The sequence below is a fragment of the Nomascus leucogenys genome, chromosome 6 (assembly GCF_006542625.1).
Source record: "Nomascus leucogenys isolate Asia chromosome 6, Asia_NLE_v1, whole genome shotgun sequence".
NCBI classification, from domain to species: Eukaryota; Metazoa; Chordata; class Mammalia; order Primates; family Hylobatidae; genus Nomascus; species Nomascus leucogenys.
The window spans coordinates 4,788,181-4,811,779 of record NC_044386.1 but is presented as its reverse complement, the minus strand read 5'-3'; the positions used below and the strand labels follow the sequence as shown (position 1 = coordinate 4,811,779).

Sequence of the window (23,599 nt, the reverse complement as noted above, 5' to 3'; positions counted from 1 at the left end):
CTGCCGGGACCCACTCATTGAATTTGCCTTTCCTTTAAAATTCACCATTCAGCAAGCATTTCCTGAATACTCAGTATGGGTTAGGTGCATAGCTGGCATATATATGGTATATCAAAGACAATGAGCCCTCCTTTTCTGTGAGTTGCACATCCCTGAAATCAACCAACCAAATCAACCAACCGCAGATCAAAAATATTTGAAAAAAAAGGTTCACAAAATTCCAAAAATTGCACCACTTAGTACATTGACTCCATGAGAATGAAGTGATGTGCAGCATTGTATTAGGTATTATTAATAATCCAGAGATGGCATGAGGCACCTGGAGGGTGTGTGTAGGCTGCATGCAAATACTGTGCCATCTTCTATCAGGAACTTGTGCATCCTCAGATTTTGGTATCCAATTCCCATAGATAGAGAGGGATGACTGTATATGTGGTTTATGCATGTGTGTGTGAGTGCATATGTGTGTGAATATACACACTTATAAATATATATACATGTAAAACACGTAGCATAACAAAGCAATCTGGATAAACATCATTCTTGATGGTTTTCATGTGATCCAATCTGCTTTTTTTTTTTTTTTTTTTTTTGAGACGGAGTCTCTCTCTGTTGCCCAGACTGGAGTGCAGTGGCGCCATCCAGGCTCACTGCAACCTCCGCCCCCTGGGTTCAAGCAATTCTCCTGTTTCAGCCTCCTGAGTAGCTGGGATTACAGGCATGCACCACCACACCCAGTTAATTTTTGTATTTTTTAGTAGAGACAGGGTTTCCCCATGTTGGGCAGGCAGATCTCGAACTCCTGACCTCAAGTATCCACATGCCTTGGCCTCCCAAAGTGCTGGGATTACAGGGATCCTATCTGCTTTTGAGCAGCCTTGATCCATGCTAGCCTTACTAGGCTTGGGGCCCACAATGGGATAGAAAGCGTGTCCGGGCAGCCGTCTGTTTTCTGTCCATACTTCCTTTTAGCGTAGGCCCTAGGGGAGACTGAAGGTGTGAGGTGCTCCCTGGGAGGATGCTCCCTTCTCCTTGGGATGGGCTTGTTATGCTGAGAGCTCATAGCAACACCTGGTACGGTGCAGGGGGACCCAGAACAGGTTGGCCTGAAGAGGTGGACGAGTGGGCAAACGGGGAAGAGGACTCTTGGGAGAGGCCAAGCAGGGGCTTCTCTGTGGACAGTGGCAAGAGGTGGGCAGAGAGGGAAGGCTGTATGTACACTGTGGATAGGGTTATTCCTGTGGCACCAGGCACCACGCTGATTATTTGGGAAATGTCTTTGGAGACAGGCAAAGACCTGTGAACATTTCTCTGAATGACAGAGCACAGGCCACAGCCCAGTGACCTCTGGAATCAGATGCTGGAAGCCACGGAGGCCTAGCTGGATGCTGCAGGAAAGGCTTTGGTGACGTGTGTCCTGGTGGCACGATCAACGTAGGACGTCACCTTGGGTGTGCCACCTGTTATGGTCATGCAACCCTGGCCGGGGGCGGAGGTGTTTTGATGAGGTGGGAAGCAGAAGCACACGCATGAGGTCATTGTCATTTGCTTTTTAGCAACCAGCATTCAGCCCCTATGACAACAGGCTCTGACCGGGTCTTTGTTCTGCTGCCCTCGCCCAGGAAATGCAACCTCTGTCTGCCTCCCAGAAGTGGGGATATAGAGCAGAGGGCCCCGGGCAGGACCATGGCTAGGACCCAAGGACCCCAGTGCAGTGACTATTCTCCGAAGCCAAATGACACGTGTGGACCCCATCGAGCAGGTGAGCTTGCACCTCTCACTAGCGCTGTGGGGGCTGATTCTGTGCCTCAGTTGCCCCATCTGTGAAATAGGGATGATAATGCTACCCCTTAGAGGGTTAACAGGAGAGAGAAAGGAATTGACTCAGAGCAGCGCCAGCACACAGGGCTCTCCACGGGGGCTAGCTGTTGTCCCTGCACTTATTCCTGTTCATTCCACTGTGGCACCCAGTTAGGGACCCTCATGGAGATGGGCAAGACAGTGAGAGAGCGCATGTAGGGGCTGCTGCCACACACAGTCACTCCTATTCCCTTTCGCCTGCTTCCTTCCACCTCCATCTCTCCAAAACGACAGAATCAGAGCCAGGGCCTCTGCAGCAGGCAGAAGGCCTCTGTGTAAATTGGAAACAGGCTCACTCTCCCAGCCAAGAGATGGGAAAAGGAGACCAGATAAAGCGCCACTCTGCTGGGCAGCCACAAGCCGGTGCACACGCTTGCGGTGTGCTGCAGAGAACCGAGTGTCAGCCTTCAGAACTCCTAAGGGGTCTGGGCCCACCCCGACCCAAAAGCAGAAATGCCAGCAGCATCGTGGGGGTGGAGGGAGGCGCAGGCACAGACAACGAGGAACACAGAAACAGAGACCCCGAGGTCTTTGTGGTGGGTGTGAGGCTGCTAGGGACCCGATCAGGAAACAGTGAGGGCTGAGGGTGGGCTGAAAAGAACTGTAAACTGACAACCACCTATTTATTCCAGGGCTCACATTCCTTTCCTGTTCACACTCATCTCTGGGGAACTCAGCCCAGATTTTACCCAAAGCATTGCATTTCCTTATACTTAATTGGGTGACATTTAGAGGAAAACACATGTGCCCTGAAAGATTCAGCAACACTTGGAGACCATCCTCAGAAAGCCACACCCACACCCAGGAACCAGGCCACCCGCACATGCTCTGGAAAGAAAACCCCATGCAGTAGCTTGGCCAGCTTTGGGGAAAACACCCTTGCAGAAGCATCCCCGGGAGCCAGCTGCCAACCCCAGGCCAAGCTGTGCTCGCCCACTCTCCAGGAACCGAGGGCCTTCCCTACCTGAGACCAGGGTGAGGCAAACCAGCTGCCCCTCGAGGGTCCCGCAGCGGCAAATGGGGGGTGCTTGGGGCATGGAAGCGGGACGCAGGCACGTTCCAGCTCCAGGCTGGGCTTCGGCAAATGCGAGCACTTCTTTGAGGCCAGCTCTCGATACTTTCCAGAAACATACTTTTCAGCACATTTTAAGAATCTTTTCTGTGTTCCTCTTTCACATGTTACAGAGCACTAAAAATAAGAGAACAAAAGATGTCAGTGAAAAAAAATCTCTTTTTTGCAAAATCTGTGGGTTAAAATATCAAAGATATCCGCTTGAACATTTATATAAATGTGAACATTCAGTGAAAATTATTGGACCTTAGCCTTTTTAAGAGACATTATAGAATCTATCATTAAAAATAAGAGGACCTTGAGGTCACAGTGGCACAGCATCATGGGGCATAAGTGGGGCAGGGCAGTCAGAAACCATGAAGGAAGTAATTCTAAGCTACCATTTCACTGGAAAATTAAAATGTTGGGCTGTCACTGATATCGGAACATACCGAAACTTAATACATAAGTACATTTGGTAACTACCACGGCTCCATGGATTAACCCACCCAACTGCAGCGATGTTGGCCCCTAAAGCTGGGGCAGGTAGAAGAAACTCAGGGCTCACCATCTTCCCTAGGCATGTGAGTGCTGCCTGTGAGGAAAGGAAGCATGCGCGAAGAGCAAATCCCTTATCTCCCCGCTAAGGCAGGCTCTAAGCTTGAGCTGCTCCAGTTGCAGACACCCTGGCTTGTGCAGAGGTGCCCTGTGCAAACCAGCAGGTCAGGCGGGAGGCTGCAGCCCCCACTTGCAGGGAGAACACACAGGAGCAAAGCACACTGTCCCACCACAGACTGGGCACGGAGGGTCTCTGGGACAGAGGTCCCGGCCCCTGGCGTTGCTGTCTCCTGCTGGGGTAGAGCCGGCGATGCTGTGTAGCTACAGTGGACCTCTGGCTGAAGTGCCCCCAGGTTCCCCAGCAGAGGAGCCCAGGTGGCAACACCTGCCCAGGTCCTAACCTCGCACTCGCATCTTTAGGCTTACAGGTGTGCTTTTTGTGCATCCTGATCGAACATGGAGAGGACTTGGAACACTCCTTTTGGTTGCTTGCTGATCCAGGCCTAAGAGAGAAGCTCTGACGTGTGTGTGTGGTGTGGGATGTGTGTGTGCACGTATTAAATTTCAGGGCAAGGACTTTCTACCTGGACACAGCCCATAGATTATGCAGCCCACGTCGCTTATTTTCTGTAGACTCTGACTCTAGGGATATGCCCCCGGGGATGTGTCTTTTCCAATGACAGTGCATTCCATTGTGTGGGACACTCATTCCTACCCTCCAGGTGAAAGAGGACCTGAAGTGCATTGTTAGCAATGGCAAGCTCACTTCAGCGAGCAAGAGTGTTATTTTTTAGTAACAAACTGAAAACAGAGTCTCAACAGGATTCAATGCCTTGCTTGGCACTTCCTACCAATCTGAACAAAGAAGGCATCATTTGAGGGTGGAGAAAACGCAGTGCCTGATGAGATCTGCGTCCCTCCCTGAGGAGCATGGCATCAGGGAAGAGCTTTCTTCCCACGACTGCTGTGGAAATGCAGAGGCGCAGCTCTGGGTTACAGTGATCTCTCAATACCCCGTTCAGACAGGCTTATGCTTGGCAGGTGGTGCTGTTACCACTCTGTGGGGTGTAAGATTTCCAAAGTGCTTTTGGAACCACTTGGTCCAAAGCTAGTCACGAAACCATCAGTATTCCAAACTCATGATTCCAACGTTATTCCCATGATGAAGAGCTCCAGGACAGCTCCTGAATGGTGCAGAGGAAAGGGCTTCCCAGCCTCCTGCAGCAACAGGTGATCGATTTCAACAAAACTAACAGCAGAGTTTCCTTTCACAAACAGAAGAGCTGACCCCGGAAACTTGTCTCAGTAAATGGGTACTGTTTCTTCCCAAGCAACCCATGTTCTTCCTGCTCTCCAGGAGCGCGCATTTCCTGGAATGTGGCTACACCTGCCCAGGAGTTAGGTGAGTCTCCAGGGCCCTGCTGTCAGTGAGACGAGTGAACCCCTATTCTCATGCTCACACCCCCTCAACCCTCTCGTCCTCTGCTCCACGCTGGACCAGTGATGATGACGTGGATGCCACTGTGAGATTTGCTCCCAGGACACGATTCAGAAGCCAAAGGAGATAAAGCAACCCCATGAAGTTGACAAGTTGACGGAAGCTGAGAGGGTGGTCCGAAGCTGGTGGACCAGAAATTTGGCAGTGCAAGGAAGCCGAGAAGAGATAAAAAGGGAGAAAAGAGAGGAGTGGGAAGAGAAAAACCAGGAGAGAAGAGGCAGTCCAGAGGGAAGAGCTGGTCAACCTCACTCCCCCGCGACCAGTGCACCTACCTGGGACCAGGCGGACACCAGCCACTGCAGCTTCTTGGGCTTGTGGCAGCGCTGAAGCAGACAGGCTTCATGCATCCTGGGCTTGGGCTCTGAGGTGCAGACAGCGTCGGGCAGCAGCTGCGCTCTGGCCGAGGGGTTGGTGCTCTTACAGGCCACTGCCCTCTTCCTCCACCCCTTCCCACAGGTGTGTGAGCACTGCACAGAACAGTGAGGATCAGCACCTAGTGAGGGCCATGTGCAACACAGCAGATCATGCAGGGGCCCTGCCGCCGCCCATGCCAACCCCGCCCTGGTTACCTCTGCCCAGGGCCCGGTGCTCCATGCAGGTGGGCAGCTCTGAGAGTTGCAGGCCTGCCTGCTGGAGGGAGCAGGCTGAGGGCACAGGCTGGCCGGGACTGGCTCCGAGTCATAGTGCACCCGCCGTGTGCACTGCACGGGGCGGCTCTGGGCACCCCCGCCACACGTCCGACTGCAGGCACTCCAGTTCCCCACGGACCAGCTGGGCAGGGACAAAGAGACCTCGGTGAGGGATGGCTCCATCACTCTGATAGAAGCGGCCCCACATCTGATGTGGAGGTGGCGGCGAGATTTCCCAGCCACGGTTGTGTGTGTGCAGTCATTTTCAGTTCCACCTTTCCCGGGTGAGCATTCCTACCGGAGTCTCCCTCCCCCTGCTATTTCCCACCTCCCTGATCCTGATTCACGATCTGCCATTCTTTCCCTTCCTCTAGCTTTTGGGTTCCAGTGGACTTGGAAAGAACCCTATTCGGCACAGTGTGTCTGTTCTCTTCTTTTTTAAAAAATGCAAAATTTCAAACATATAAAAAATAAAACACCTCTGGGTTTCTGTCCCCTCAGCTTTCACAATTTTCAGTGTATGCCCCCAACCCTGACAGCATTTTGAAGGTGATTCCAGACATGAAACTATCTCAGTATGCATCTCTAAAAAATAAGGATTTTTAAAAAACATAACCATAATATCATCATAACATCTAGAGTATTAATGATTTGTTAACATCCCTGAAGGGCTAGTGTTCCAATTCCCAGCTGTGTCATCAATATCATAATTTAATATATTTGTTTGAGGAATCCAAATAAAGTCCAGATTGTGCAACAGAGTCACATCTTCTCTTTTAGTCTTTAGACTTTCCCTTAAATTTTGTTTATTTTTATGTTCAATGCATTTGTTAAAGGAACCGGATCTTTCCCTTCCTGAATCTTCCACAGTGTGTTTTGCTGGTTACAGGATTCTTGGAATTACATCTCTGTGGTGTTGGTTCTTGTGTTCCTCTGTCCTCCATCTTTTAATTCTTTAGTGGTTGGTTCTAGAGGCTTCTTCAGATTCTGGTTCTACTTTCTCATATGATTATTTCATAAGTGATCATGCATTCTTCCAGCAGGAGGCTCATGATGTCTGATTATCTTTCTTTCAATTTATTAGCAGCTGTTGATGCTTCTACATGTGTTTTCCTTTCCTGGTGATAAAAGTATACCCCCATCAACATGCGTATTGTCAGGTAATGCGGTGCAGAGTGGAGTCGGAGCCAGGCTTTGCCCAGTGGCATCACCTTTGATCAAGACACTGAGCCTGAGTGTGTCTACCAAGCCTCAGCTGGTTTCGCACAAGCCCACTTGAAGGAGGGCTCGGTGTGCACCCTGGAGAGGTTGTCAAGAGGACGGCAGAAACATGGCCCCATAACAGGGACTCACTGGGCAGGAGGGCTTGAGCTGCCTCCTGGAGTCACTTCTGAGGACTTGATGATTTCCATTCATGTTAATTTCCCTGTGCAACCCCTCTGGGCCAGTCACAAGGGGATGGGAGGGGAGCTGGCTTCCTCATCACCTCCTTGCAAGTGCATCAGTGCAGGGCACCAGGGGTCCCACCTAGGGGTCGCCTGCGAGGCTGTGCCTGCAGCTGTGTCTGTGCTGAGGACCCAGGGCAGGGGCATCCTGTCTTCCACTCTACAGCATTGCTGAGTAGAGTTAGGGCAACAGTGACTTGCTCCTGAATCTCAGGGTAAACCCGAGGACTTGTGAAGATGCCCAGGCTTCTCCTTTGACCCTCCATCCTGTGCTCCCACACTGAACTCCACAGTACCCTCAGGTTAGGTGTCAAAGCAGAAGCCCAGAGGGCTTGGCCAGGAACTCCGGAGGTGCCTCTGGCAGCAGCCACGGCACTTGGGAGAAGTATTCTCGAGAATGGCATTTGTGGAACCAAGTTACATAGAGAGAGACAGAAAGGAGAAGGGAAATCCCGCCATGATCCCTTCTGCGAACATCACTGCGCTGATTTCCTCACTCTTGCTTCCAGTGCTTTCTGTGTGTAAACATATTTTTAACATGGTTCAGAGTAGGCAGTATATGCAAGTTTTATTCAGCATTCAAAAAATTCAGTGTCTAGGCTGGGTGTAGTAGCTCACGCCTGTAATCCCAGCACTGTAATTCCAGGCTGAGGCAGGAGGAATAAGCCTAGGAAGAGGACGCTTAAGCCTAGGAGCTTGAGACCAGCCTGGGCAACATGCAAAACCCCGTCTCCACACACACAAAATACAAAAATTAGCTGGGTGAGGTGATACACAACTGAAGTCCCAGCTACTAGGGAGGATCACTTGAGCCCAGGAAGTCAAGGCAGCAGTGAGCTGTGATTGCATCACTGCACTCCAGCCTGGGTGACACAGCAGGAATCTGTCTCAAAAAATGGAATACAATACAATAAATAAATAAAAATAAAAATTCATTGTCCAAAACAAGCGTTTTTCTTACACTTTAAAGCCTTTATAAACACATTTCAGTGTCTCTAATTCCACAATCTGGATCGAGGTATACAGATACCTAAGTAAGAAAATACAGATAAAAAGCTTTGGACCTCAAGCTCCAGGAGATCCAGGAGCATCCTGAAACTGCTCCAGTTCTGTACAGGCCTGGCTGGACGTAATTTCTGAGCAAAATGATGAGTGCCTTTCCTCAAGTTCTCCAGGGAGTCTGTGACTCAAGTAATTTTAGAGCCACGGTCTGGACTCTTCTGAAAGTCCTGAGGATGAATTAGGTGGTAGAACCTTGAAGGAGAGGGAAATTGATGCTACTTCCTGGATGGGAAATAGAAGTGATCCCACCCCGAACCCTTGATAGCCACATCACATTACTTACGGCCTTTAGACTGAGTGCCATGATTGTTTTACTTACTTTGGTTTGTAGAAGCCTTGAATTATTTTATACGAAGTATTTTTACTGAAAAGATTCAATTATACTTTTAAGAAAATTGTAAAAAGACTAAAATGTAAATTTGTGTACGCATAAAAAGTAAACATGTCAGCATTGCAGGAGGAGTTGCCCTATATGGATTGTGGTAACGCTTCAATTTTTCAGTGTCAACAAAATTAGTGGTTCTTTTTTTTTTTAATTCCATGTTAAGCCACCTAAATTACATACACATCCTCATCATGAAAAATGGATTCTTGGCTTCCCGGCTGTGATAATTCTGCATGAGAAGCCTCTCGGTTACTTTGTTGCCGCTTCTGTGTGCTTTCCTGTTGTTTTTAACTTTCCTCCCATTTCTTACATTTGCTCTCTCAATCCTGCAGCCTTCTAAATTACAATGGGTATTCTACACTGAGGCTGCAAAAGACATGTTGGCTATTCAAGAGCTTTTCACACCGCCTTGTTAAGTCTTCTGTCTCCGCCATCTTAAGACGTTCCAACTGGGTCAATCCATTCTCTGCCTTCTCTCTTAGCTGCACATCATTCAAACAGTCCTCCTGAACAAAGCTCCTTCATACCACATCTGGAAACACCAAGTGTCTGTTTTATTTAAAAAACCGAGCTTTAGGGGAATGTCTTCATTTCAGCTCATGAATGAGTCAAAATCCACGCAAGCTTCTGTGCTAATGTCTGCGGGTTCCATGAACAGTAACAAGCTGTGTTCAGTTGCCCACCAGTGGCCACAGGGGTTCTCGCTTTGTTTTGGTTTTCCTAAGTCCATCAACTGGAAGAATGCAGAGTGGCTGGTATTACCCAAATCAGTCAGTTTCCACGGCAGGACTCTGGAGACGCAGTCCCCACTGGCCCTCAGGACCTCCACTGCCCAAGGCTCCCTCCCAGGGTGCGCCTTTGTGGCTCTCAACACTGCCCAGAAAAGTGACAAGGTTTACAGCCTCCACTCAACAGTCTACCCAGGATTTCCTGGTACCATCTAATCAATACACAATATCCCTAATGCCAAACAGTCTTTAGTCATTTCTCAACAAAATGACTCCCTCTTCCCCGCTAAAACAAAATTAAAATGACGTTTCAGTTTTTGCATGTAATGCTTTCTTTGAAAATGCAAGTTTCCAAAAAGGGTTTAGTAAAGTCCCCTGTCATGACGCACCACACCAGCAGATTATGTGTCGTAAGGACAATTCAGATGCAGAGGCCAGCCCTGGGCTGGGCCGGAGCTGCAGCCTAGGGCCAAGCCCCACCAGGGCAGCCATGCTCTGCCTGTGGCTTTCACATCAGCAAGTCTCCCTGAGCCCTCCCTTTTAGAATTTAGTTTCAGTGTCTTTTGTCTGCTGATTCTTTTTGAAGTTTCACCATCCAGCACTCTGTTGTTCTATTTTCAAGAATGACTCTTAAGAATTCTAGGCAGGAGTCTCTCATAACACAATAAAGACAGAGAATAACAATGGGGCAGAAACCTTGTCACGACAGAAACCTACACGAGGCATTGATGAGTATCAGGGCTCCAGCACCAGCTGGATTTAGTCCAGAGGGGTGGGTGCTGGATGCCGTGAGACGCAACATTAGAATACAGCATTCGCTAGGTGGTGCCTCTTCGGCATCAGACTTAGACGTGGGGACTCTTGACTTCTGCAAGCTGGTGTATGGGTCACAACTGTCCAGTAGGCTGTTCTAAATTAAACCGTTCATGTCACTGACCATACCCAGATACTCACACACTGCAGACTCAATGGCCCAGGGGTCAAGAAAGCTGCCAACATGGTCTGACAGGATCAATACTACTTGGTTTTTGAAGACACAACAACCTTGTCTTCATATAAAATAGCAGCGTCTTCACGTGTGTAATTTGAGATCTAATGTAATGTAAGTAAATTTAATGTTTTAAAGATAACAATGCACATTCAACAATAAAGAGATGACAGTTGGAAAAAGCTGCCTCTTCCACAGGGAAAACATTAGTTAACAAATTAACTAAGAGTGCAGGCCGGCTGTAAGCTGAAAGTACAGAGGCCAGGATCAGCAGAACTTGGGAGACGATGATGTCCTAAGCCTGTCGGGCAGGTGGCCAAGGGCCTTTTTAGCTTGCCATCCTCCTCGGTTGGCTTGGGGATTTGCTACGGGTCTAGGACAAAGGACGCTTCATCAGTATCACCTGGTGCCAGCTACACTCCAAGCAAGTTCAAAGGTAGAAGTCCAGCTCTGAAATAAACAATGATCTCCGTGACCAAGTAGGTAAATGAGCACAGTAGGTAGAACGAGTTATTAGACAGATTGCACTGTGCCCACACACGATGCCTTCTGGAGCAAGGCACTCCAGTCTCCAAATCCTCCTAAAGTCCACCAGTCAGTACATCAGAAATCAAATCCTCCAAAAACCCAGCAGTCGGGACATCAGAAATGACAGCAACATGCCAGCTCATCCCTCCCAGCTGCAGCTGGTTTGCATAGATGTTCCTGACACTGCCTGGCAGGGCAGGACCCTTGGGCTGTCTCCTGGGAGGTGTCCATCTAGGAATTAATGCCAGGGTCTGGTCTGGTTTTTCACATGGGAACGGACAGCCCATTTCTGATGACTGGTTGGCAAGGAACAGGGCCCAGCACTCCAGGGCTCGCTGTGAGCATTTGGAAGCTTGCAACTTGACAGTCACTTCATTTTCTTCAGTCTCAGAAGTCAAACCACTTTGCCCGACTTGTGAAACCCAAGGAGAGATTGACAATGAGCCAGACAAAGACCCTGAATTGTTTTCACCTCTAAATGCAGGATTTCTTTGCTGAAGCACACACAGCCAAACCAAGGACATCAAAGCTCCTCACAACGGCGGCGCTGTGGGCGTCAACTTCAGGGACTGTGAGGAGCCAAAGGTGTGCGAGGAGTTACTACTCTGAGGCCAGCATGCCATTTTCACCAGGTTTTCCTGTCTCACCACCCTGTCATCAGAGCTTATCTTAAAAGGAATCGGTATGATCTACAGAGCTTTACTGATGGGGGACAGACAGGAACATGGAATTATGAGACACACAGACCAAAGGAACTGACCTCGCTTTTCAGAACAGACAGCCTCAGTAATTCCCTCGTTCAACAAAAACCCCTGGTCTGAGGGTTTCCTCTGCAGAACACTGGGGGCTTTTGCATTCCCCTTTAAAAGGGAAAGCAGTCAACTCTAAATGGCAACAGCACTCTGGTTCTTGGGAGGCTGCCCCTCTGCCCACTTTCCAGGGAAGACTGGAAGAAAGAGCAACGCACCCTACTTTTTTCATCAGAGTAAGAAGTCTTCTCTTCTATCTGGTGTTGACTCCTGCATCCTCTGCTGTGCTCCACAGCCATACATGCCATTGCTTAGAGACATCTCTGTCTCGTGGGTAAAGGGCATCCAGGGCCAGTGGTCCCCATCTTTGCCCTCTATGTGCTGGGAAGGGCTCCAGCATTGATCACGTTTACCAGCCTTGTCTTATGTGTGTGGAGACTGTGCTCCCAGAAGCAAGGAGATGCACATTTTACTGCCAGTCCCCTCTCCAAAACGGCGCTGTTGTCACAATCAGAATCATTCCTGTTCTACTCAAAAGAACGAGAGTATTTTGTCCTCTTCAGGTTTCTGGGCTGGAAGCTCAACTCTCCCTTGCCGCTTCTGTGCCCCTTCAACACCCACCCATTGAGCCAACGGTTTCTACTACAAATACCTTTGCTGTGGACTAAAAACTACTGGGGTGGTAACACACGGGTAGGCAACCTAACGATCTAGACCTAATTACATCTGAGGCTGAGTCCTGTCTGAGTAAGAGGTAACTCCCTCCTCTTTACCAAGCTTAACATCCAAAGTTCTCATGCCCAACGATAGCACAAAGGGGCAGCTGCCGTGGGGCTCTCAAACACCTGCACATTCCTGGTCTCGCTCCTGTTCTGTATGAACCAGAAACATACAGAACCAGAAACATTGGACGGCCTTGGCTCTTAGGGGTTAAGGGTCAGGAATCTGAAATTGTGCAAAGCCCTGGGGGCCTGGATGACTGGCAGCTTTGGAAACATGATTTTGGAAATGTAACATCCAGCTCTTCAGAAAATCCCCGAGACTGGCCACAAAAGTTCTGAGCTACCCTCCCTTCCCCTTTGTGGCCTCAATTTCTTGTATTAAAGTTGTACTAATTTTATTTTTTAACCATTATGAGGACTAACTAGGATGTGCCAATAAAAAAACTGGGGAGGGCGGGGAGTCTGGTCAATCAATTCTTCTGGAGAAAAACAGATGCTTTAATTCCCTGTCATTGGCATCTCAGCAAAGCCCATCTGAGCTCTTCTGTGGAGCAGGCTCTCTGGTTCTGCACAGCCCTCCTGATTTTGAAGAGTCTGACTCTACAGTCCTGTGTCTACAGTCCTGTGTCTGCAGCAGGCTGCTGGCTCAGAGCCTGTGACTCAGCCTCTGTGAGTGCAAAGTCATGGAAGCTTGAGTTCCTTCTCAAAGAGGGATCCGCCCAGAACCAAAGGGGTTTCAGAGCTGGGATGGACCACAGCCGCTTCCTTATATACTGACTCTTCCAATATTGAAATATAGGTGTCTGAAAAGTAAAGGTAATGATCTCCAATATTAACGTTCTTTCAAGCCTCCTAAACAACTCAGCTTAAGAACTGTGGAGATATTCCTAGCCAAGGATGTCCTACCCTCAGGGCAAGATCTTAAACTTACATTGTATTTGGACATAGAAGGTTGTAATGGATGTCCTGATGACTGTTCAGGTTACAAACATTCTTCTGCTACCCTGACATGGAAGCACACAAGTGGTTTTCCACTGGGTATATCGCTTCCTGTGTGAGACCCTTCGGCTTTCTACTCTCTGGAGGGCAGAGCACTAGAGTATTCTCTGGATCTATTTCTGTCCTAGTGGCTCTCTACCTGTCTGCTCCGTTCATCTCTGGACACTAGATGTGCTGCCTGGATGGGCTCGTCCCTGCCCACTGGTTTACTTCCAGCCTTGTTAGAAACTCTTCTTTAGTCATTCTGAGCTGACACATGAGACTCACTGCGCCTCTTCATCCCTTGGCAAAACACATTGGTGGCTGCCCACACCATGCTGAGCGCCAGTGGGTGAGGTGCCAGCCTTGCCCAGGGATGTCAGCATCCTTCTGCTGCCACTCCAGGGCTCACAGGGAATGGGCTGAATCTGTCCTCCAATCTGTTTATGGCAGCTGAATTTGTTATTGGAATTATGTAATATAATTAAATTTGGTGTAGCGCTATGAAACATGAGCATTAGAAAAGAAGAGCTGTTTCTATGAAAACGAAGTTAAATCTTTGGAATGACTCAGTTGAGACCAGTCATTAAACGGCATTGCTGTCAAATTAGGTGTGGCTGAGACAAAAGTAAAATATTGAGGAAACATACAAATTTTAAAATGACTTCCCACTCAAGATAAATGGGACAAGTTTCATCCTTTTTTAAAGAAACTCAAACTGGAAATTATATGCAGTGAGCATGTTTTATGAAATAATCCACTTAGATCCTTCCATAGGCAGACCCTACTCAAAAAAATGCTTGGGCCATAATTAAAAGAATTAGCAAATGAATGCACATTTATGTCTTTTAGGTGAAAATAAATGTTTCAGGTATGTGTGTGCATTTTTTAAAAATAATTTTTCCCTCTACTTTTTTCATCAGAGTAAGAGGTCTTCTCTTCTGTCTGGTATTGACACCTGCATCTTCTCTGTGCTCCACAGCCATATAAACCATTGCTTACAGACATCTCTGTCTGGTGGGTAATGGGCATTCAGAGCCAGTGGTCCCCATCTTTGCTCCCTCTTCCTTTCCTGTCACCTGCTCTTCCTGTCATCCTAGAAGTGGGATGCCCCTGGCAGCCTTTTCCTGATCCCACCAAATCACACAGACTCTGCTTCCCGATTTTCCAGAAAAACTACTCCCTCCTGTGTATCTGATATTCATTGGCTGAGTCCAGGTCTGTGATGGTTAATTTCATGTATCAACTTGTCTAGACTGCAGCAGACAAATATTTAGCTGAGCATTATTCTAGACACTTCTGTGAAAGCATATTTAGGTGAGATAAACATTCAAATCTGTAGACTTTGAATAAAGCTGATGACCCCTGTAATGGGGGTAGACCTCATCCAGTCTGTTGGCGGCCTGAATAGAGGGAGGTATCCCCCAAAAAAGTCTGGGCTTCAGACTTGAACTGCAAAACTGCAACTCCTTCCTGGGTTTCTGGTCCGCTGATCTGTCCTGCAGATTTTGGACTTGCCAGTCCCCACAATCACATAAGCCAATTCCTTAAAATAAATCTTCCTTTGTCTCGTTGTCAGCTAAAGAACAGGCAGGCTTTTAAAGAATTAAAGTTCGTTTTATTTAGAAGTCTTATAGATGATTGCAACCAGGAGAGCCTTTACCTCACACAGGCACATCCACATCTAATTGGTTCTGGTTCTTTGCAGAACTCCAATACAAGATCCCTGTCATTTTTCACAGGAATTGCTCCTTAATTGTCCCCTAGCTTCTGAGTCTGAGTTGACAAAAGCCAATCTCCACTCTGCTGCCAAGAAGAAGTGTTTTCAGTGAGAACATGAGCACACAGCATTACTATAATATTTGAAATTCTCCATGGCTCCCCATTTACCAGGGCACGGGGCTCACGCACATGCACCTGCGGCCTCCATCCCCCACCTCTCTGAATGTCCACAAGCCCCAGTGTGTCAGCGGTTCCAGGAGTTCAAAGCTCCCAGGAAAGGGCCCCTCAGCTGTTAGAGTAAAGATGGGCTGTGTTGGCAACATACCACAGGATGGCAAATCTCTGGTGTTGCTTCCTTTACGTCCAGACCTAAGGGTTCGTTTGGTCACTCCAAGTACCTAACTAACATGTCCACTGGTTGCTTTTTTACCAAACGCTCAATTTGGCAGTCTTGCCCTATACGTGGCCCCTGCCTCAGCAATATAGTAAACTCTTTTTCCTTTTAAAGGAAAGGAACGCAAGCTCACTGCAAGCACCCTGGAAAGGCACGGACAAGGATGGAAACACGATCTCAGGACAGAGAAGCCCCCTCTCATAGTATCCAAGCTCCAGGACAGACCTGCCCACCTCAGCTCCTGAAACCCGGCCTGGGGTGCTCTCTGGCCAGCTCTTTTCTGACAGTGCTGAAGAGAGACATTGTGATGCAAGGATGACAAGAATGAAATCACATATTTTAAGGGAATGAGAGAGACTGGTTTGCGGATCAAGAGGAAACAGCATGAAAGAGCTCTGAGGGCTTCGTCCTGGGCAGGAGGCCACTTTACCCACTGAATATTTTCTTCTCACACAAAGGACTTGCATGAGAGAACCGAGAAAGGAAACTGGGAACACACAGCCACACGAGGCAGTGACTCCTAACTGTCCTCAAGTTCAATACCACACCCATCGAGCTAAGAATGTGCCAGCACCATCATCAGAAAAATAATGTTAGGAATTACATCTCATAAATTAAAAAAGAGCTAGAAAACCGTGACACCATCAGAGCCTCTTCCTGCCACCTGCACACAGGCCAGGAAATGGCCTGTCAAGGTGCCCTCCATCTCTATGTCCTTCACTGGGTCCCCTAGACTCACAGGGTCACTGTGGCTTCCATGCCCGTGAGAGGCACCGCCTGTGCCTTGCCCTCCAACCACGGCATTCGCTGTGTTGAAGGGAATGAGGGAATGCCTGTTATCCCTGTCACAGACACCATGTGGGGCCCAGGGGCCAGGCACCACAAGCCTGTGTACCCTGCCAGACCCAACTGAGGGCCTCCCTGGACATTAAGAATGGCTATGAAGAGGGATGACAAACAAATGTGTCCCAAGAAGGGGTGAACGTTAAGATAGGCTGTGCAGGAAGTCAACAGTGAAAGGTTATGGTGACAGCAGGGCAAGGAGGCCTTCAGTGTAGCAGGAATGAAGACTGCTAGGACAGGGCCCATGAAGACACTGGAGGAGGCAGTAGCAGGTCCTGGAGGGTCATGGAGGCCACATGATGGCATTTGGGTACCAAGCAAATGACAATGGAGAGCCATGGGAGGCCGGACTTGGAGAAGTGTCTATACTGGGTTTGTATTTTATTTTATATTTATTTTTTATTTTTAAAATTATTATTGTTATTATTATTTGAGCTGGAGTCCCACTCTGTCACACAGGCTGGAGTGCAGTGGCACAATCTCAGCTCACTGCAACCTCTGCCTCCCGGGGTTCAAGCCATTCTCCTGCCTCACCCTCCCAAGCAGCTGGGATTAGAGGCATGCACCACCACGCTCGGCTAATTTTTTGTATTTTTAGTAGAAATGGGATTTCTTCATTTTGGCCAGGCTGGTCTCAAACTCCTGACCTCAGGTGATCCACCCCATTCAGCCTCTTAAAGGGCTGGGATTACAGGCGTGAGCCACTGTGTGTGGCCCGGGTTTGTATTTTAGAAAGATCACTGCAACTGCAGAATGAATAAGACACTAGAGGAAGCTAGACTGTAGGTGGAACTTCCTACTCAAATCTCCTGAGGCTGCAAGGGTGAGAGGCAGGTGGCTTGACTAGGACTAGAGCCTCATTTCCATTAGAGAGGGCCATTCTGTCTGTCCACAAAACTTCTGCTCTATAATTTGACATTTCATCAATGCCTCTGTGAAACTCACAGGACTGAGCACATGCAAAAATACTAAACATTTGTTGACCAGTTGACAATGAACATCACCCTCCTCAATTCACAGACACAGAGCTAGGCTATTTCTTAAATATAGTAACATCACTAGAAGCTTCCTTTTGGGCTCAGCATAATGTACCTGTGTTTCAGCAGATTTGCTTTTGCCTATGGATATAGAAATCCATAAAGTTATAACCAGGCACCAACAGGGCAACACGAATCAAAGTTCTTTGTGAAGTCTCGCCCTGGTCCATGACCCTGGCTGGCTGACTGCCCCAGGACAGCCTTTCTGTGTCTGAGGCCTTGTGGTGCGTTGGTGGCGAAGCGGTGGCTCTGCAGTCAGGATGCTGGGTTCCCAATCTCAGCTCCAACCTTGCCAGCTGGACTGCCTTCAGGAAATCATTGGACACCAATGTCTCCATTCTCTCCTCTGCAAAGGGGAGATGGTCACAGTAGCTTTTCTATGCAGTGCTGGGCAGGCTGGGAGGACTAGCAGAGAGGAAGTGCTCGGGAAGGGCTGGCTGTGGTTATCATGATTTCATTCCTTCGTTTCTTCCTCACCCTGTCCCTGCCTCTTCTCCTCCTCAACCCTCACCTGGGAAAGGGAGCTCATTCACATGAGGCCCACAGGACTCCCGACATTCAGTCCCTCAGCCTGTGTACAAGAGGGAAAGCCACGTTTTCCTATAGTGGTATTATTTTATACTTATTGTATACATCCCTTCTGAAAATCAACAAAGAACCACTAAAGACCTGACCGGTAAATATGAATTAAAAAAAATCACAGAGACACAAACATTAATTTTGTTGTATGGCCTCTTAGTGATTTTCTGGCATGGGTAAAAATGATGTCATGATATGGCCATTACATGGAATGATGTGATTTTGGAATATTTACTCTTACAAGAACTACTGAGAAATTTTAGAATTTCTAGAATTAGAAGGACGGGGAGGTTGAAAGAATGCAGAAAAAAATGCTCCCAAGCAGTGGTAACTGGACAGATTTATTTATACCTATTGAAAAGAAAGTGAACGCCATCTCAATGATGCTGGAAGAGCCCGCACAGATGTTCTCCACCTCGTCTGGGGAGAGAATGAAAGCAAGTGGTCACAGCGGGAAGAACAGGCCTTTCAGGTCCTACGCAGTGAACGTTTACAAGGGGAAAGAAAAGACTGCCAGTGCCTCTTACAAATCCCTTGTTTCAAACAGAAAAATGATATTAAAAACTTGATTAACTCCCAAGAGAAGCTGCTGAAGCGCACTGCAGCATGGAAACAAGAATTTTGGGGCCTCTATTTTGTGCAGCACCTTCTTTTTTTTTTTTTTCAGACAGAGTTTCACTCTCGTTGCCTAGGCTGGAGTACAATGGCTTGGTCTCAGCTCACTGCAGCCTCTGCCTCCCTGGTTCAAGTTCCCATCTCGGCCTCCTGAGCAGCTGGGATTACAGGTATGCACCACCACGTCCGGCTAATTTTTGTATTTTTAGTAGAGACAGGGTTTCACCATGTTGGTCAGGCTAGTCTCAAACTCCTGACCTCAGGTGATCCTCCCGCCTCGGCCTCCGAAAGTGCTGGGATTACAGGCGTGAGCCACCGCGCCCGGCCTGGGAAACACCTTATTAACATTCCCAGGGGAGAAGTGGCCTTTCTGTCACAAAGTTCATGGACTGTGATCGTGAGACCACTGACTTCGTTTGGACATTTTAACAGCTGGCTAGGAAATGTCTTCCTCATACAGTTTAGGTGAAAGCCAGCTGCAAGAACACAAGCTTGTGTGTTACACAGATTTGATGATTTCAGATCTGACTTGCTTCTTTACCTCAGGAGATTTTCCCATCCTGAGGACAAGCCATTTTCTTGAGAAAGGAAATATGTTTCCTAAATTGCTGAGAAGATAAATGTACTAAACAATACATCATCTAAGTCAACGACAGATACTTGCGTGCTAATAATGAGATGACCGTAGACTGAAACTAGGTTTAGATTTTCTGAACTACTTGGAAATTCATGGCTGCCATGCCATTAACAATGTTATTTTGCCCTGACTGAAAGGTGATGTAGAGACAGCACTTTTGATGAAGACACTCATTTTGCTGGAGGATGCTTTCATCTAGCCCAAAAGTTGGCAAATATCTTATTAAAGGGGCAGATAGTAAATATTTCAGGCTGGTGGAGATCTCTGCTGCGAGGACTCATCCCTGCTGCAGCAGTGAGAAAACCACTGGAGACCCCATGTACATGAACAGGCCTGACTGTTCTGATGAAACCTGATTTACACAACCAGGTATGGCAGGCTGCACTTGGCGCACAGCCCATAGGTTGCCACCTGCTGATTTAATCAGTTCTACTTATGAATAATCAAATTGGACATATCTGCAAAAACCAGGAAGCAATTGGTGTTTTTACAGCACCCAAGACACCTTACAAGATAGACCTGCTGGAGTTTGATACCTATGTTGAGCCTAGCTATCATGGATTACCAGATTAGGACAAATGACCCCATTGTTGGGAATGTTAACAATGAAACAACAGCAATGACAACTAACAACAACAAGCCCACATATTAACGCCTGAAGTTCTAACAAAATATTTGCAAATCTTAAGGGATGAAATGAAGCATATGCAGACGGCTTCAAATATTGCAGTAAGTAAGAAAGCAAACCAGTCGCACCTTACATGTAGTATATGAATTTGGTTAACAGCCACGCAGAATCAGTGCTCCTGGAGGACAAACCAAATACTAGGCAGGGCACTAAGCTTTTTTTTTCTATTATCTATTGACTGGTTTCATTTTCCCGGCAAACCAATGATGTGGACAGATGCTATTATTTCCTAAAAGTGAAGTGCAGAAAGGCGACGTAAGTGGTGTGAGATGGGATTTACACCCGGGAAGCCCAGCTCCAGGGCCTGGACTCTCATGACCAGTTCTGGTTCCTTTTAAAGCACACAATACACCCCAAGTAACCCATTCACATGCATTAGCCCACTTAACAACCCTGCGGGGCAATGCTGTTAGAATTTCATTTCACGAACGGGGAAGCTGAGGCTAGAGACACCGAGGACCCTGTCTGCAGCCACAGAGGTTGCTGATGGTCAGCATCATACAGCTGGAGTGGCAGGATCAGGAAAGGAGCCCAGTGAGCCTGGGTTCTTATCCACTGTGCTGCATTGCTCCCAGATAAATACAACTTCTACAAGGCTGGCTTGTCAGCTGGAGAAAAATCTGATGTGAGTTTGTAATTTAATGTTGCTTAGCTCTAAAATGACCTAGAAAAAAATGTATATATTTAGTAATTTTGTGGGCTTGACTATTTTAACTGGACAATGGCAATTTATGTGATGCCTATCTATTTTATACCCAGATAAGTACAGAGTTCATTACTCCTGGTAAAAGTTGTGTATTTCTACTTTCTGGCTGATTATCTACTCGGAGAAGTTTTCCAAAAATTCCTGAATGATTCAGTATTGAATCAGCGTCAAGTTATTCAGGGCCTCGATTGTTCCAAACAGGTTTCCCTTAGTCATTATGCACACTTAGATTGCCTATAACATCTGAAACATCTTTTCCTGCCTCTCACTGGAGCCTTTTACGTGGTATTCTAGGGAAAGCCTGTGTCTAACAGGAATTTAAACATTTCATGAGTAACGTGGTTCATTTTTCTTTCTTTTGAAATGAATGACCTTCCCACAGGAGACGGTTTAATTCATTTCTCAAGGTGTGAAATGCAATTTAAATCACAGAGGATTCACTAGCAACTGTGTATGGGCTTCCGTTCTTCGGCTCTTCGTTTTCTTGGGAACACTGTCCGTTTCCCATTCTATCACAGACGTGAACCCTCCCCGCTGCGACTCCTTCCTTTTATGACAAGGATTTTAAAATGATGGCCTCCCTCCTCCTCTAGTTTCCGGCTTTTCTGGCATTTTCGCGTCAGGATTTCTTGGATGTTCACTCTGAGACTAATACTTAGAAATGGTCTTCTCCAGGCTCTTGAACTGTTTTTCTGAGAATTGTTTCCAGGTGTCCTCCTGCAGCGAACCTGGATGCTTTGAGGCTGACCTGCAGCCGCGTGGTTCCTAAGGCTCCTGAGCTCCACGAGTGCGGGGGCTGTGAGGCTCTGGGCCGAGCAGGACTGGCCAGTTAGGACCATCCACAAAGGTTTTATGCAAAGTCTTCAGTGACAGGGTCACCAGGAATCACCATAAATCTAATGGGTTTTAAGAAAGAAACCAAAGAAGCGGATTGAATCCATATTTTACACAGATCAAATTCGCAAGTAGGCTGACACCGTCCGTGAAACCAACATCAATATCCCGTCCGGAGCCTCAGGGACAATCTTTACTGTCAGGCAGTGAGAATATCTTGGTCACATCATTGGATTTACGAACTCTCTACGTCGCTTTCTACGTGGTTAGCTTGCTCATGCTAAACAAAACTGGGAATTGAATTTCCTTGCTTTTAAAGAAATTGGTGAAAGCAGTCAATGGCAACTGAATGATGAGGCATATGAGGTATAGGCCTCTGTAGATGGGTCTAGGCAAAGAACTGAAAAGTGAAGAGTTGAAATGACAGCAGACTCAGGAATACTGTCATTTCCACATAGGATTTGAATTTTTACAATGATTCGTAAGAATCTGTAAGTTTTATCTTTTAAGCTTTCAAATAGCTACCACGATGAGACTCAGGTGTGAAGGCATCACACGCTGCAGACAGTTTTTCTGGCTGATAGGTGCTGTTAGGCCAGGGGTCTGCCAAGAGTCTATGGCTAACATTTGACATCGGAGTCATCTTTCTTGGTAAGTCTGGAACAATTCCATTCTCTGCAGGAAGGACTTCACACTGTGGCACTTGGAGGAGATTAATCAGCTCCAGGAAATGAACATATTGAGTAGGCGGAACAATATTTATGTAACCTCCTGACTCCTGTCCCTTGAAACTACCTTTCAGATGCCTTCATTCTTCTTCAAGACAACTTCAGATTAGTTATTTCTGATTTTCTTACTAAGTCTTAGGTACTCATTGGTTGAATCTTTTTCCCATCAAGTAGGTTCTATATATTAGCACATACTAAAGAGTTATAAAAACTCTTTTTTTTTTTTTTTGACATGGAGTCTCGCTCCGTCACCCAGGCCGGAGTGCAGTGGCGCTATCTCGGCTCACTGAAAGCTCTGCCTCCCGGGTTCACGTCATTCTCCTGCCTCAGCCTCCCGAGTAGCTGGGACTACAGGCACCCGCCACTGCACCCAGCTAATTTTTTGTATTTTTAGTAGAGACGGGGTTTCACCATGTTAGCCAGGATGGTCTTGATCTCCTGACCTTGTGATCTGCCCATCTCAGCCTCCCAAAGTGCTGGGATTACAGGCGCACCCGGCTAAAAACTCTTTAAAATATTTAAATAATATTGTTAGATATTTAGTTTAGTCAGCTAAATAATTAAACAACAATTACTGTTTCATTTTTTGGAATCAACTCCGAATGTAAAGCTTTAGCCATTACATCACAAAACTTACCAAATGAATCATGTTGACAATGTCATATTTATCTATTGCTCTTAAAAACATTGGTCCAGAAAACTAAGGGAATATGAGGAGGAATATACTGTACTGGTATCTCATTAATGAAATTAGCTGTATTATCGTTGGCATAATTTATTGGTCTATGCTGCAAAAGAGCCTAATGATTCTGTGGTATTTATGTATATAAATATAGACATCAGAAAATACTCTATTTTAGATTTCAGTGGTTTCACATATGCTCAGTATTGTTACAACGAGTTGGGGGCAGAGAAAGGCTGTATTTAAAGACCTCGTTCTCTAGTTCATCCCGTTTAAATGGGAAAGCAGCCAACCCATGTAGCATTTATAATAATTCATTCTGAAGAGTCATATGCAGAACAGAGGAGCAGTGTCTGGGTAGTTGAGGCCATATTGTGATGTCTTCCTTGAAATGCCCTATGATGCAAAGTCTACACACACACAAGTTGCAAGAGAGAATTGCATTAGCATTCACAAACTCAGGAAAGCACTGGGGAAATTCAATTCTTTGAAGTAAAGAAAAGGTTCTCCTGAAGAAGAAGAAGTGAAGGCATCTGAAATTGCTGACATTAGTGGAGAGTTGAATGCAGATATCTAATGTACAGTTCATTGTGTATTATGAGCTAAAAGGCATTAAGTGGCCTTGAACAGACAGTGAAAAATCTCATTGTCTTAAAGAAATCAACATCTAATGCAAGTCTCTGAACCATCTACAGTCAGATGATCCCTGCTAATTAATCCAATGTTCAAATCCCTCTAGTTTACAGAGTTCCTGTAATACTAATAGCTAGTATTTAATGAGGTGCTTTAGCTGCATGAAATTTTTAATTCTCACAACAAATCTGTGAGGTAGCTTTGATTATTGCGCACATTTCAGAGATTAATAAACAGGTGCAGAAATACTAACAAATGTGCCCAAGGCTGGCAGGAGCACGTCGTGGAGCCAGGATCCCAGCACAGACAGGCAGACAGGG

At 46.9% G+C, this 23,599-nt stretch overlaps 1 protein-coding gene across 1 annotated transcript in view; it reads right to left on the bottom strand.

Moving 5' to 3' along the window:
• ADAMTS16 (ADAM metallopeptidase with thrombospondin type 1 motif 16) overlaps positions 1–23,599 on the bottom strand; it is a 163,485-nt gene that overhangs the window by 10,560 nt on the left and 129,326 nt on the right. Inside the window, exons 19-21 of the mRNA XM_003263214.2 lie at positions 5,537–5,738; positions 5,240–5,434; positions 2,825–3,049 (exon numbers count right to left, since the gene is read on the bottom strand). Coding sequence (XP_003263262.2) covers positions 2,825–3,049; positions 5,240–5,434; positions 5,537–5,738 — 622 coding nt within the window. The remainder of the gene's footprint in view (positions 1–2,824; positions 3,050–5,239; positions 5,435–5,536; positions 5,739–23,599) is intronic.